The sequence below is a fragment of the Rousettus aegyptiacus genome, unplaced genomic scaffold (assembly GCF_014176215.1).
Source record: "Rousettus aegyptiacus isolate mRouAeg1 unplaced genomic scaffold, mRouAeg1.p scaffold_m13_p_3, whole genome shotgun sequence".
NCBI lineage: Eukaryota > Metazoa > Chordata > Mammalia > Chiroptera > Pteropodidae > Rousettus > Rousettus aegyptiacus.
Genome location: NW_023416306.1, coordinates 135,708,038 through 135,722,639, shown reverse-complemented (window position 1 = coordinate 135,722,639; position 14,602 = coordinate 135,708,038). Strand labels below are relative to the sequence as shown.

General features: G+C 44.1%; 1 protein-coding gene across 3 annotated transcripts in view; it reads right to left on the bottom strand.

Moving 5' to 3' along the window:
* Positions 1-4,047: 4,047 nt before the first annotated feature.
* PAQR5 (progestin and adipoQ receptor family member 5) overlaps positions 4,048-14,602 on the bottom strand; it is a 73,255-nt gene continuing 62,700 nt past the window's right edge. For all 3 annotated transcript variants that reach the window (XM_016145756.2, XM_016145757.2, XM_036238442.1), the window contains exons 6-8: positions 12,568-12,664; positions 10,428-10,569; positions 4,048-7,247 (exon numbers count right to left, since the gene is read on the bottom strand). In XM_016145756.2, coding sequence (XP_016001242.2) covers positions 7,006-7,247; positions 10,428-10,569; positions 12,568-12,664 — 481 coding nt within the window. In that variant the 3' untranslated portion in view covers positions 4,048-7,005. The remainder of the gene's footprint in view (positions 7,248-10,427; positions 10,570-12,567; positions 12,665-14,602) is intronic.

Here is a 14,602-nt window from a genome sequence, read left to right as displayed (position 1 = left end):
GTCATTCACAATTTAGTTATTTTGTTTATGTTGTTTTGTGATACCTTAGAAAAATTTATGGTAGTCAAATTTATCAGTCTTTTTTTAAAAATGTCTTCTGTTTTGTGTTGTACTAGGAAAAATCTTCCCCACTCTGAGATGACTTTTAAAATCTTATATTTTTTAGTGCTTATATTAAAAGTTTGATTTTTATATTTAAGTCTTTGAACCATTAGAACTTTATTTGTTGTCAAATGAGAGGTTGGGATTTGTATCACTTAGGACTTGGGCTTGGCTGCTGGCTACTTACCTCTTAGTTACTCTGCAATCTGGCTCTGGCCTCAGTCTCTCCATTGGAACTCTTCTCACAAAGATCACTACCTCCTTGATGTTGAATCTAATCGACTCCTCCCCATCCTTATCTTACTTGACCTTTACAGCACTAAAAAATATTCCCCATTCCTCTCTTCCTATGCCTTTGTGTTTTCTCCTAGCTCTCTAGCACCTCTTTCTTGACCTCATTTGTGTATTCTTTTTTTTCTCTCTTAAATGTGTGACTTAGGGTTTTTACCTGGTCACTAGCTGGGCCCTCTCCCCAGACACTACACCCATGGCTTCACATACCATTCACATTTGTTCTTCTGAGCTCCAGACCCATATATAGAACTGCCTTATGGTTTCTCCATTTAGGTGGCCTACAGGCACCTCACACCTAATACATCTTAATTTCTTCCTCTAAACCTGCTCCCCTTTTGTGGATGGTATCACCATCTACGCACCACCCACCCAAACCAGAGCCCAAGGTACCATTTTGACTTTTTCTTCTCCTATTCCAAAATTCTATCACCAGATATTGACAGTTCAACCTAATAGCCTTCAAACCTCTCCACTTCTTTCCATCTCCTTGGTCATTACCATCTCTCATCTGGATGACTGCAACGGTATTCTAACAGGCCTCTCTGCTGCTACCCTCCAATCCAGGCTCCATTTTGTAGCCAGCTCACCTCTAAATTACAGATCTGATCATGTCACTTCCTTGCTAGTAACACTGCAGTAGCTCTCCATTGCTGGAGACTCTCAACAGGGCCCCAAAGCACTCCAAACTCATCACCTATCATTTATGCCTGCACTCTCCTTCCCCCCTCCCTCGCCTCTGCCACCCCCCACAATGACCTTCAGTGTCCCGCACACACTGGGCTTACACACCATTCCGTCTGCTGTCAAGCTCTCCTTCCTCCCTTCCTTTGGCTCCTTATTCTCAGTTCTCTCAGGAGATCTTCTGCCACTTACCCTGCTCAGGATGATAGACCCCTGCTCTATATCCACAGTCCTCTGCACTCCCCCAGTCACTGGACCTGTTGATTTGCTCTGGTACTCACATCCCAATTTGCAATCACTTTACCATCTCCTCTCCAGCTTATCCCCACAACCTCACTAGATGGCACTGTTGCATCCCCAGTGCCCAACAACGGAGTTACTTGGTAAATGCTTAGAAGGAAGGAATGAATCTATCCCTTCAGAGAACACCCCAGTCGAGGACCCAGTTACATTACACCATCCCCAGCTTTTCTTCAGGCCAGTTTCTTTTTCCTCCCTCACTTCTACCTATATTTTAAGCTCTCTAGTTTATTAATATTCTTTAAAAGGCCAATTTATTATATCATTTCTCTGGGTATCTCTCAGGCACCTCACACTTAACACATCCTACCTAATCTCTTCCCACAAAGGGCTCCCCATAACCAGTAAAAGATTTGCATTTCCCCTTAGAATTAGAGATCCAAGCTAGAAGTGAGGGTAGGAGAGGGGGATAGAACAGAGCTGGGAGGCTTTTTTTAAAAGTCATCTTTATTGAGGTGTAATTTACATATAGTAAAATTTGCCATTTAGTTGTACTGTCTTATGTATTTGACAAACATAAACACCATCCTGTAACCACCACTACAATCAAATGTGTAATATTTTTATCACACAAAAATTCTCTCGTGCTGCCCTTTTGTAGTCAATCACCATTCCCTACTCCCAGCCCTTGGCAACCACTTTTCTGACTTCCTTTAAGTTTTATCTTTTCCAGAATGTCTCTTCTTTAACTCGGCATAATGCTTTTGAGATTTATTCATGTGTTGCATTTACCAGTGATGTGTTCCCTTTACATAACTGAGTAGTATTCCATTGTATGACATTCATTAGTTGATGGATATTTAAGTTGGTTCCACTTTTTGGCGATTATGAATGAAACTGGTATAATTATTTGTGTAAAGGTCTTTATGGAGACATGTTTTCATTTCTCTTGGGTGGGATTGCTGGTATTGTGGTAAATGTATATTTAACTTTATAAGAAACTGCCAAACTGAATGGGGAAGGTCTTATACAAATCACTGAGGAGCTGGTGCTACACAGATTTGACCCTGTAATTAATCCAAGCACCTAGCTAAGCAGGTCCAGCTCTGAGGACTGAATAAACACCAGTAACCACAACCTGACGAAGCCCAGAGTGTTGGAGACAGGACTGCTCTGGAAGCTGGGACACGCCCAACACATGCAACACCCAGGCGGAGGTCTCTCCCTGCCCTGCTGTTCACTCAGTGGCCTTGGAGACAGCATCTCTCATTCCCAGGCCATCTGTAAAATGAATGATTGGATGCTAATGTTTCATATACTCAGAAAACAAATTAATAAAATCAACAAGATGGGGGGGGGGACTGAAAAATTGACACAAAAAGAAACAATCTGAACCATATTCAAATGAATAGCATACTGATAAGAAAGGGGGCTATAACTAACTCAAGTAATTAAGACAATTTAGACTATATATGTCCTCAGGCTCAAGACAAAAAGAACTTGAAACATATTGAATTCTAATTAGTAGTAGACTTTTCAGACATGGGTAATTTTGAAATGACATTATATATATTCTAGGATTGTGCCAAAAGGTAAAAAGCTTGTGAATTGGGGGAGCTGAGTTTTCTCCTATTAGAGAAGAGTTATATAAATATTTAAAGGGTAAAAAGTCCCTGGGTATTTTTTTGTACTATTTGGGGTAACATTTTTCTAAGTCTGAAATTATGTAAAAAATAAAAATGGTTGGACTCTTATCAGCACTTTTTAAACTCACTTTTATTAAAAATCACCCGGGCTTTTGATAAAAATTTAATACTTTTAAGAGCACCTTCCCTTCCACCCCAGAGTATTTTGTGTCTGTTCGTTTGGGCCTCAGAATGTGCATTTAATATCATCAAAAACATTTTTGAAAGGCTGGATTAAATTATCTTTGAGGTCCCTTGTTCCATGTCCTGAAAGAGGCAAATGTTAAGCCAGTGTTAAAAATCTGTTAGTGAGATGAAGAAAATAGACCTGACAACTCTCTATTTGTCCGAGATAGATTTATTACAGAGTCGAAGCATTCATGCAAATACCAAGGGGGCATAGGAAAGCCCACTGGCAATCTCCTAGGAAGAGAATTCAGGAGAAATTTCAGAAATCTTCAAAAGTCCAGTTATATAGACATCTTCTGGAGTTACACATTTCAGGAACGCTGTCCAGATTTCCATTCTTCCAGTAGGACAAGTGCCTGCCTACTGGCCCTGGGACCTTTGCACTCACCGCTACCCTGACCTGAACCCTGCCTTCCCACCCCCCCCCCCCCATATGTTGGCACAGCTGGCTCCTTTTCACCCATCAAGTCTCTCCTCAAATGTCAGTTTATTATAGTCCCATCCATTCTCACCTCCTTACCCCACCCTTCTCCAGGCTCATTTTCTTTACAGCACTTACCATCATCTAAATTTATCTATATATCTCATCTGACTGACTGGTCAGAACATCAGCTCTATATCTCCAGTTCCTAGGATAATGTTTGTTCTATATATACCAGACACTAAATATTCATTGAATGATTTAGCAATGCACATATGTACAGGAATCTCTTATGATAAATGAACATGTTTGCAGTGTGGTAGGTGAAATATAACCAAACTTAAGTTGGAAACAGGACAAGTATATTATAATAAATACATTTTATTTATTTATTTCTCCCACAGAGTTTAAGAAAAACAGACATTGAAAAACATCTTGAGTTTGGAAATAGGTCTTTGCCTTTTTATTCATAATGGAGTGTTAACTAGAAAATCAGAGGCTGACATTCAACTAATACGTCATAAAATGTCATTAATACAGTGTTAGTAGGTATTTAATGTAAGAAGGGTATGCTGACCAAAACAAATTTAAGACACAGTAGAGCCAAATAAAGTGTTTCTTCTACATATTTGATGATCCCATTCTATTCCACCTATCTTCTTCAGAACCTCTAAGATGAGCAGAATTCCACAAAAAAAACTTCAAGAAAGATTGCAGCAGACCAAATATTTAGATTACTTTGTACTCAGAAAGGCTTCTAAACTTCCTGCTTTTAATTCTAGTCAACAACAACAAATTCACATCTTTAGAAAGAAGTTGGAGCTTAACTCTAAAAACTGAGCAACGGAAAATCAAACTCTACAGTGAGTGAAGGGAGATACAGTTGACTAAACTGCCTCATTCAAAGGTGTTTAAGTTTGATCACAACTATGTCTGGTAAATTTTAAAGCAGTGTTTCTCAAACAGAGGAAGGAGGAAGAGGGCCATCCCATTAGGAGTCTACCTGCTGCCATGCAATCCCTTTCGAGACAATGAGTGCCACAGTGAGCAATTGCCATCAAGGGGACATGGCATATCTCAAAAGTATATTGAGACATTAAAGTTTTTTTGAGAACAACATTAAAAAACTTCACCTGACCCCATGCCAACCTTTTTGACTTTCTGGAATGGCTTAGGCAAAACTATACCCATGTCAGACTTAATACTTAATGATAATTAATATATTTGAACTCATTCTCACTCCATATAGAAGTTTCCAAATCAGTGTACTGAAAACTATTATAAAATTTTAATTTGTAATTCCAAAAGTATACAATGGAACTAAGTTTACCAAAATTATAAAAAAGCTATGAACACTTGATCTTATTTTGTTGACTTAACATTTTATTTTCATCATTAAGCATGATGAAAAAACAACATAACCAAAGAATAAAAAGTATAAAATTCCTTCGAATCATCCATTACCTTTTAATTATTTGACCTAAACAAAGAATATTATCTTATTGTTATAAACAAGAGTATTTGAAAGGCTTCATGTCTTTGGCATTACTAAAATAGGATATTTAAATATTTTACCTTTTTTCACTATAAAATTGAAGTTATAGTAAGATGAAATGGAAGCCCACAAACGCTGCTGAAATAAAATTCCATTAATGATATCAGATTGTTACTAAAAAACAAATTTTATCATACAGCTTGCAATTAAGGTACCAAAAATTTACCAACCCATATAATTTTATCAGTCTACCTTACCCAGAGAAAGTAAACAAATAAAACTAATGAAATTACATTTCTTGACCACTCTCATCCAATATAAATTGTTTGCTACTTGTCCTTAGAGAATTAGACAATGAGCTATTTACAAGGCCATTCATGTGTCTGAGCCAGTTAACCACAGAGGCAGTATTCTAAGATATGGAGGGGAGGTGTTCCTGAGTTAGCAAAGAGGATCCTGCATTGGGGATGGCCCCTTAAGTCATTAGCAAGTGTAGATCAGGGGTTGATGGGCCTCTGTTAAACATTATTTTATGTCAGTATTACTGTATGCTTAGAACACACCATGAAATACTGAACTTTAGTTAGTAATGCAACAGATGAGAAAATGCTCAGTGTTTTAGTACTATGCAGAGTAGAAAGTGGGGGACACCTCATTCGGTGGTGAGTTGGTGAAAATCATATCAATGAAAACCAAGCTGGTAAGCCCAGTGCCTTCTGGAATTCCTGACACCAGTGTTTCTTCAAGTTTGGCCCTTGGTCCTTCCACATTAGAACCACCTGGGGACTTGCTGCAGTGCAGATCTCTTTACACTAGTAAAGGACCATCTCCTGGTTTTCTTGGGAATCTGCATTTGTCACAATCTCGCCAAGTGTTTCTGAGTCACAATAAAGCTTGAAAATCACTACACGTGATCAACCCTTTGTCAACGTCTTTAGCATCCTTGCATAAGAACACTAAAATGTGCAGCATATTTCAAATGTTGCCGCAACATCAATGGATAACCTCCCTAAAAACAGTGCTGTCATTGATTCAAAATGTAATAAATGAGCACAACCAACAGGGATTAAATTACCCAACTCCCATGGTGTAACACATTTTACCTGCACTGCATAATACTTTGCAGCATCAAACTGGCACTAAGAAAACAGAGCAAAACAGAACATATGACACCCAGCCATAGGCTGTGAACTTTTTTTAAAAAATCCAAATCCATAGTCCAAATCCAAATCTCATAGACATGACAATTTGCACGTGGAAGTAGAATGGACTTGTGGGAAAAGAGGACTGTCTTTCTATTCATTTCCTTCACTAGGTGAGCAAAGAAAGATAACCCCTGCTCAAACCCTGTCTCTTCATTCTAGAATGCCTTCCCTGTCCTCAGGGTTTCCACAGACCCAACTTTCTCTTTCTCAGGTTCTTCCACTGACCTTTCCAGCTCTTTCTCACTGGGAAAGTTCTTGGGAGAGGCTTTGCTACTTGAAACTCATTGAATGAAGCAAGATCCATTTTTAAAGAATAATACTAAAAGGGTAGTAAAACTTAATCTAACTGTTTAATAGTCAAGCTACAAAGGTAGAATGTTCACTCAAACTATTTAAATAGAAAACTCATTTTTAATAAATTTAAAATTTAATGAAATATTAATGATCCGCCTGAACAAGGACTTACTTGAACCCATGTTCCCCTTTCAAAATCACACATACGGAATCAGTGCACATCTAGAGAATTTTCCCCAGTTAAATACCTTATTAATATGAACCCATTCAAAAATGGCAAGACACCAATCATTATGAGTATTTTAGGTCACTCTAAACCAGTACCACGCCACTGACTTACGGTGGTTAGGATGTTATAGCTTAATGTTGACATCTGACACGAAAAGCTTATGGTCTGAATCATGTTTCCTTTTTACGTAATTCTGGCTCGGGAATCCGATACAGAGCAGCTGAGAAATAAATTATGTTGATGAGGCTGAAGATGAGGCACAGAAGTATGGCTCCAGCTATCTGAGGGAAAGACAGGGCCCTGGAGTTGGCTAGAAGCCATTCTTTCCTCAGAGTCTTGTCCAGAAGTATGGCTTCCATCTGGATGTGTGTGGCCAGGATCACGCATACATGGAACAGCTGGTGACTGTGACCTACAGCAAGCACACAAAAGGCCACCAAGATCAGCAATAAAAAAAGAATGACTATTGATACATTCTGTGGTGTGTATGCTAAAAACATCATGCTGAGTGAAAGAAGCCAGACACCAGACACGTATTGTATGATTCCATTCATGTCGCATGTCCAGAAAAGGTAAATCTATAGTGACAAAATGTAGATTAGTGGTTGTCTTGGGCAGGGGGCGGGAGTAGGGGTGAACAGTCACATGGCCATGAAGGTTCTTACTGGGGTGATAAAAATGTTCTAAACCTCATTTATGGTGAATGTTGTACAACTTGGTAAATTTACTAAAAATATCATTAAATTGTATTTTGAAATTAAGGAATTATGTGATTTGTAAAATATACTTAATTTTTTTTTTTAAAAATGTAATGTGAGAAAAATAAAAAGTCCATCAAAGCAAACCAAATTCACCACTCTTGTTTTTCACATGAAAAAATTAGGCATCACATTCTGACAAAATTCTTAAGAGCCAACACTAATAAGCTCAGATTCTAATTTCAGTGCCAAAGGAGAAACCAGCCAGTCAGTCTCTGCTGGCCACTAACGAGGTGGTCCTCCTTCTACTGCTGGGTAATCCCAGACATGACTGGGAGCTCTGCCTCCCCATGACCTGTAGGACCCCAGCCCACTGGTCCATATCCACAGAGGGTGGGGGCCCAGTAGAGGGTGCTAAGAGGTTAGGGACATGCTCAATTGCTGCCTGGAGAGGAAAGGAGTCCATTGCCCAGGGCAAAGGACTGCTTTGGGGGACAACCCTCAGACACCAGGAGTAAGATGAGAAGACCACATGTGTCATGGGCTGTTACGTCTTCCCCTTTCAGATTCATATGTTGAAGTCCTAATCCCCCGTACCTCAGAATGTGACCGTATTTGGAGGGTGAGGTCTTTAAGAGACAATTAAGTTAAAACGAGGTCACTAGGTGGGGGCCTATGGTTGGTGTCCTTATAAGAAAGGAAATTAGGACATGGACATGCACATACACAGAGGGGAGACTACAGGGGAGGGATGGAGAGGATGGCCGTCTGAAGGCCAGGGAGAGAATTCAGAAGAAACCGACCCTGCTGACAGGCTTCTAACTTTCAGAACTTTGAGAAGATAAACTTTGTTGTGGTTCTTGTCTGTAGTTCTTTGTTATGGTAGTCCTAACAAACTAATATGACACAGGAGTTAAATAAGGATTCTCCTTCAGTAAAACAAAAACAAAAACAAGAAAGAGTCGAGTGTTGTATCCCAGGACTTATCCCAGGGTAAGCATTCTGTGTCCCAGGAAGGGACCAGCCTGGCCACCTGCACGGTGGGGCAGGAACAGCATCAGGAATGAGAGTGTAGGAGAGTTTGGCCTTCTCAAGTGGATGGCCAATGAATTCCTTGTGGCAGGGAGCTGCCGGCACCCCAGCCTGGGTTCCCCAGAAAGCAGGTGTACTTAATGTAGCCACCCCTGCCTCACTCACGCTATACTAATGGTCTGTGTACCATTTACAAATCTGTGTGATTCAGCAAAGTGATTTCTCGTCCAGCAGAGAGCCATGCTCTCTAAGGACACAGTGCCAAGCAGAGAGAAGTGACTGGTTGTGCTCACCAATGGAAGCTCAAACCTGTCTCTATTGGGACAGGAGATAAAAAAGACGGAAGAGCCATGAGTACTGGACATATCTGAAATGTGGCTACAGCAAGAGGAGTGGTTTCAACAATCCTACCTAACAGGAATGGAGAGGAGCTTCCTGTGGGCCAACACTAACCCAACTGGTCAAGTACTTCCCAGTTGGGTGGTTGGAGAGGGAGTCCCATATATGGCACACTCAGCGATCTAAGGATGGAGAATACTTCAAACCCCTTGTTAATGATCTGTCATTAACAGCTGTCTGGCAAATTTCTCCCCATAGGGGTCTCTTTCTTCTCTGTATCTCTAGGCCCAAGAGGACGGGATAGAGGTGATAAAATAAAATGGTATTAATAAACCAAGGAGTTGGTTAAATAAGGCCCAGGGCTATTTCTCCTGTAGCCCCCAGACTTCATATACAACCACCTCTACTTCATCCAGCTGGGGCTGGGGTGGTGGATGTGGTCGGCAGGTTTCTGTAGACAGGTATCATTTCCCTGGCCCTCTTGTCTCTCTCTTTTGAAATCTGCCTTCTAAGGATTTTGCTCATAATCTCTCCAGCAGGAGAGAATAAGTAAAGGAGATGAAACTCTAATCAGAATGAACAGAGCAAACCTGGCCATGCATTTTAGGTAGAAGGAGATGGAAAATCATGAACAAAATGGACTTGGGGAGAACCAAGGTTCCTGCCCACCATGTGGGGACAGGGAGGGCCCTTGGATCCCCATGATAGCTTATCTAAGAAGTTCTCATCCCAAGCGCACAACGGCCTCACCAGAAGTGACTCAAGGGTCCCTCTGCCAGCCAGTCCCAGAACCGGGGTGGGGGAGACACATTCTGCAGTGCCTGCCCCACTACCCCAGACAGAGGGAAGGAACTCCACCAGCAGGCATGAACCCTGTGGCTCTGACACCTCTTCTCCACCACATCACTTCCCTAACTTTAGTGAGCTCAGGCTCACCTGGAGAATCACACAGCCTCTCAGTGAGTGCTGGGCTCCACCCACCATGTTACTGGTTTGGGAATATCTGGGGTGGGGCCCAAGAATCTGCATGTTCCCAAATGATGCTGAGGCTGCTGGTCTGGGGACCATACCTGAGAACCACTGCTCTACCAGTTCCTGGTCCCACCTGAACAAGACAAAAGCATACATGTTCCCCTCCTCTGGTACCTGCCATCTAGTACCCTCAGATCCATGTGTACCTTGTCTTTCCTCTTCCCCTCCAGGGCTGCCCTCAATGGTCATTTAATAATGGGATTTCACGTTTAGGTAAATATGGGATTCCCTTGGCCCTGTAAGAATGCTTTAGAATCCTAGACCCACTTTTCCTCCATCGTCCCCATCTTCCCTGACCACTTGCTGGCTGTGTATATCCTGGTCGCTATGAATTCACGATTTTACTCACCTTGGCCTACACCTGGAGAACTTCCTGTAGAACTGCTTCCCTCCCTGTCCCTGCCTCTCCTCTCTAACTGCATTGCTGGTGTCAGGGATGGGAGCCCTCCCCAGCTGGGAGGGCAAGGGCAGCAAGGCCCCCACACACTCACCGATGTAGTCAAAGCATCCAGGGGCTAGGCGCTCCGGCAGGTGGGCAGAGTAGAAGAAAGAGGCCAGGAGAGTCAAGACCATGTGCTTCTGGTGGTATACAGTGGCTTCGTTCTGTGCACTCTCCCCTGGGAACAGGAATAGCTGCAGGTATTTAAAAGAAACATCAGGTCTCCAGAGGAGGCCCTCTTGCCATCGCCTGCAGACATCTTGGCACACACGTGCATATGGACTCCGTAGGCCAAGGCCCCCACCTCCTCAGGGCTGTGGCTTGGAAAGGGAACTCTCAGGGACTGTGTGAGCAGAATTCCTATTCTGAATAGGACCAACTGAGACCCAAGGCAATTGCATTTTAATCCTCCCAAATGCTCATGAGAACCTTTAGGGTTATTTACTTGCCAAAAAAAAAAAAAAAAAAAAAAGGAAAGAAAGAAAAGAATAAAAAGAAGGAAGGAAGACAAAAGATGTGAAGAGAAAAAAAAAGGGAAAAGAAAACCCCATTGGTTTTTTTGGGGGGTAATGTGTCAGTATAGTAAAAAGTGATCATTTCACACTTGAACTCACTTCTAACCAGCATATCCCCTGAACTGATGCTCCTAATTAAGATTTTAAGGCCTAGAAATCCCTCGAAGGCCTTCTGAATCATCAAAAAGTATTAATGACAGCTATGATACTGTTTCTGAGTTAAGTATAGTTTTCGTGTTATTGTTATAAATAGCAACAGCAGCCACCACCTTCAGAGGGCACGAAGCCAGGCCTTTCACTTGCATCGTTTCATAGGCACCTCAACAATTGCCATAAGGCAGATTCTATTTCCTCATTTTGTAGATGAGGAAGCTGAGCTGGAGGGTGACTTGCAAACCACTAATTAGAAGTGAAGACAGGATCTGGGTCCAGGCAGGCTAACTTCAGAACCTGTGTGATCATCAACATCACCACTTATGGTTAGACCTCCTGACCCACTGCCCACTGCAGCTGTGTGCCGGGAGTCCACTGAGCTTCTACTAACACAGAACCTGTGCTGTAAGGTTTGGTGGCATGTGAGACCAGCTTGTTCTCTCTGCTCTGGTTTCCTGTGCAGGGTCTGTGTCCTGGAGGAAGGATGTGGGAGGAATGCACTGCACCCGCATCTCTGGGTCTCCCCCAGGCCCACACAGGCAGAACACAGAGCTCGGTGCCCCGGTGCCCCAGCCGAGGGAGGGAGCCGGCTCTGCCCCTCCCCTTCACTCTTCGCAGTGCCACCCCCGCCCTCCCCATTTCTACTTCACGCATCAGACCCACGGGTTCCCTCCGGGAGGAGAATGACACTCACGGGGCACTGGCCGTGTGCCAGGCATCACTAAGCCCAGCAGATCCGTTATTTTGATTAATCCACTCTACTCATCCCACGAAGGAGGAGATGTTAACTCCATTCACTGATTAGGAAACTGTAGGCTCAGAGAAGTTAAGTGCATTGCGTAGGGCCACAAAGTCATTGAGCAGTAGGCTTGGGATTTGAACCCAGGCTCATCTGATTTGAGAGTGCATTGACTTCCCTGTCACTGTCTTCCGTCCTACACCCTCTTCCTTCGTGTTCTCCATCTAATTCCCATCTGTCCTTTAAGGCCTTCATTAATACTTTTTCCATCACTACTAATAACATGTTAATTGATGTAATGTAATAATGATGCTTTTTTTGGTCTCTTGTCACCAGCCAATACTTTACCCATGATCTCATATAATCCTTCCACTGCCTGATGAAAGGAGGTGCGATTACCATGCCCATTTTATGGATGAGGGAAATCAAGGCATCAAGATGAAAGATGACTTGCCCAAATGATCACAGTGAGTAAATGTTAGAGTTTTGCCTTCAGAGCCTGCTCTCCTGGTCACGAAATCCCAGGCCGCCTCCCCTGCCCAGACCTCTGCAATTGCTCCTGAGCCTCTGGTCAGCGCTGGCAGCTGGCACACCGCCTATGGTTCATCAGGGCTTTGTGTCATGCCGTCTCCAACTACTCTGCAAGTGCCAGTAAGGGCGCCCCTGGGTCTCCACTCCCATATGTCCTGTGGTGACTAGTGTGGTGCTCTGACCCCCAGGAGCTCAGGAAACGACTGACTCTCTGGCATTGCCAACAGGCAGAGGAAATGGAGCTGGGCCCTTACCCTGTAGAAGATGGGGAGGGAGTCCCAGGTGTAGGGATAAGCAAATGCAAGGACGCGGAGCATCTTACAGAGCCTGGGCCTCTGGAGTTCCAGAAACCTAAATAAGGGAAGGAGTGGGTGGGAAATAGGAATGAAAGGAATGTTAGTAAATTACACACACTCACAGACACACACACACACACATATGCAAATTAAAAATAACCAAGGGCAAGCAGTCAAGGGGAGGCAAGCATTTTTGCACAGCCTCCTCCAGCGGCTTCTCCACCAGCCTTTTCCGGACCTCACCCCTCTCCTCCCCATCCCCACCCCCAGGGAAGTGGCTCAACCTCAGATGTGTAAAGATCTCAGGGGAAAGGATCTCAGGGGAAAGGATCTCCTTGCACCATGAGAAACAATGGTATCCAGATGAAGCCAGGAAGGAGAGTTGGGCAAAAGCCCTTCAAACGCCAAGTTATCTACCGACCACCAGGACAGGGAGATGTGTCAGAGCGGGTGGCCCCAGTGGCAAAGGTCTCTGAGAGGAGCACATATGCAAAGCTGAGATGCCTAACTAGTTAGAGCCACCCTGGTAATTTCCATGCAGAAGCCCTGTTTCAATTAGGTGTTTAATTACTCTGAGAGATTTCTAGAATATTTGAGACCACGCACAGGGATACTGGCCTGGGGAAACTGAGTAAATGTGGTCTTTCCTTCCCTGCTTATCACCATACCCATCTGCCTTGAATCCAAAGACAAGTGAGGCTTACATTAACATGAGTGGTACTGGCTGTCACAGACAGGCAGGTGCTCTGGGATGTTATATGACAGGGACTCAGCTGGTGTGGGCCTGGCCTAAGGAGGGGGCAGCAGCTGAGGGTGTGGGGAGCTGAGGGGCAAAGACGATGTCCACACGAAACCACAGCCCTGAATTGGGCTCAGGTAAAGGAATGCTCACATACCCGGGCCAGGTGGTGGGGCAGACATCCACTTCAATATCTCAGTGTGTGCCAGAGGGTCAGGTGCCCCCTTGGTGCCCACAGGGCTGCATGAGGATTGCACAGAGCCAGGAAGCAGAGAGGCTCGAGGCATGACTGTTCTGGTGTGGTCTATAGGACAAGGAAGGCACTTGGGCCCTCTCAGCCTCCCCAACAGTTCTGCCCTCATCATGCTACCCCCTGGGGATGGGGTCTGTGTCCTGCACCACTCCTTACCTCTCTTCCTCTGACTCCCTCTCCCAGCCCACAAGTCTGACCCTTCTCTCTCAAACAGTCTGCTGCTTCTCCCAGCATTGGCCCGTTTTCCCTGCCCAGGTTATCCATGTCCCCAAAGAGCCAGGGCAGTCACCTGACCACAAATGCCACCGCTGCCCATATCCTTGGGCATGGGACATGGCAGAGATTCCCATATACACATCCTGGTTGGTTGGGAACCATCTTGAGGGCTGGAGCTGGGTCCACTCAGGTCTGGATCCCCTGAGCCCAGCTCAGAAGCACGTCTGAGGATGTAAACATCCACCAGGCTGTCTTTCTGGGGATTCTGCTCAGCCCTCGGGGCTGCCAAGAATGGGGATCCATATTCCAGGGTAAGAGGCAGCCCTATGGGCCTGAGAAGCTCCATGGCCTCCAGAGACAAGCTTCGACTTCACTCAAGCCCCCTGGCACATCTCTCCATTCCTGGTCCTGCTCATCAATCAGAGACGCATGTGGCGAGCATGGGGTGGAGAAGGAACAGAAGCTCAAGGAGAAGGAGAAAGATAAATACGGGACCTCAATTCGTCATCCACCAAAACAAGAACCCCAGCCTTGGAGTAAACCACAAACCCCAGGACAGGTGAAGCAGCATAGTGTCGTGATCTCATAAGCAGAGTTTGACCTGGATACCCTGGGTTCGAATCCTGCCTCTGCTCTTCATGACCGTGTGACCCTGCAGGTCATGTCACCCTTGTGAACCTCAGAATCCTGGTGTGTAACACAGAAATAATGACTCTACCCCCTCAGAGACTTGCTGCAAGGATTTGATGAAATGATACTCACAAAAAAACTTATGACTGTGCACA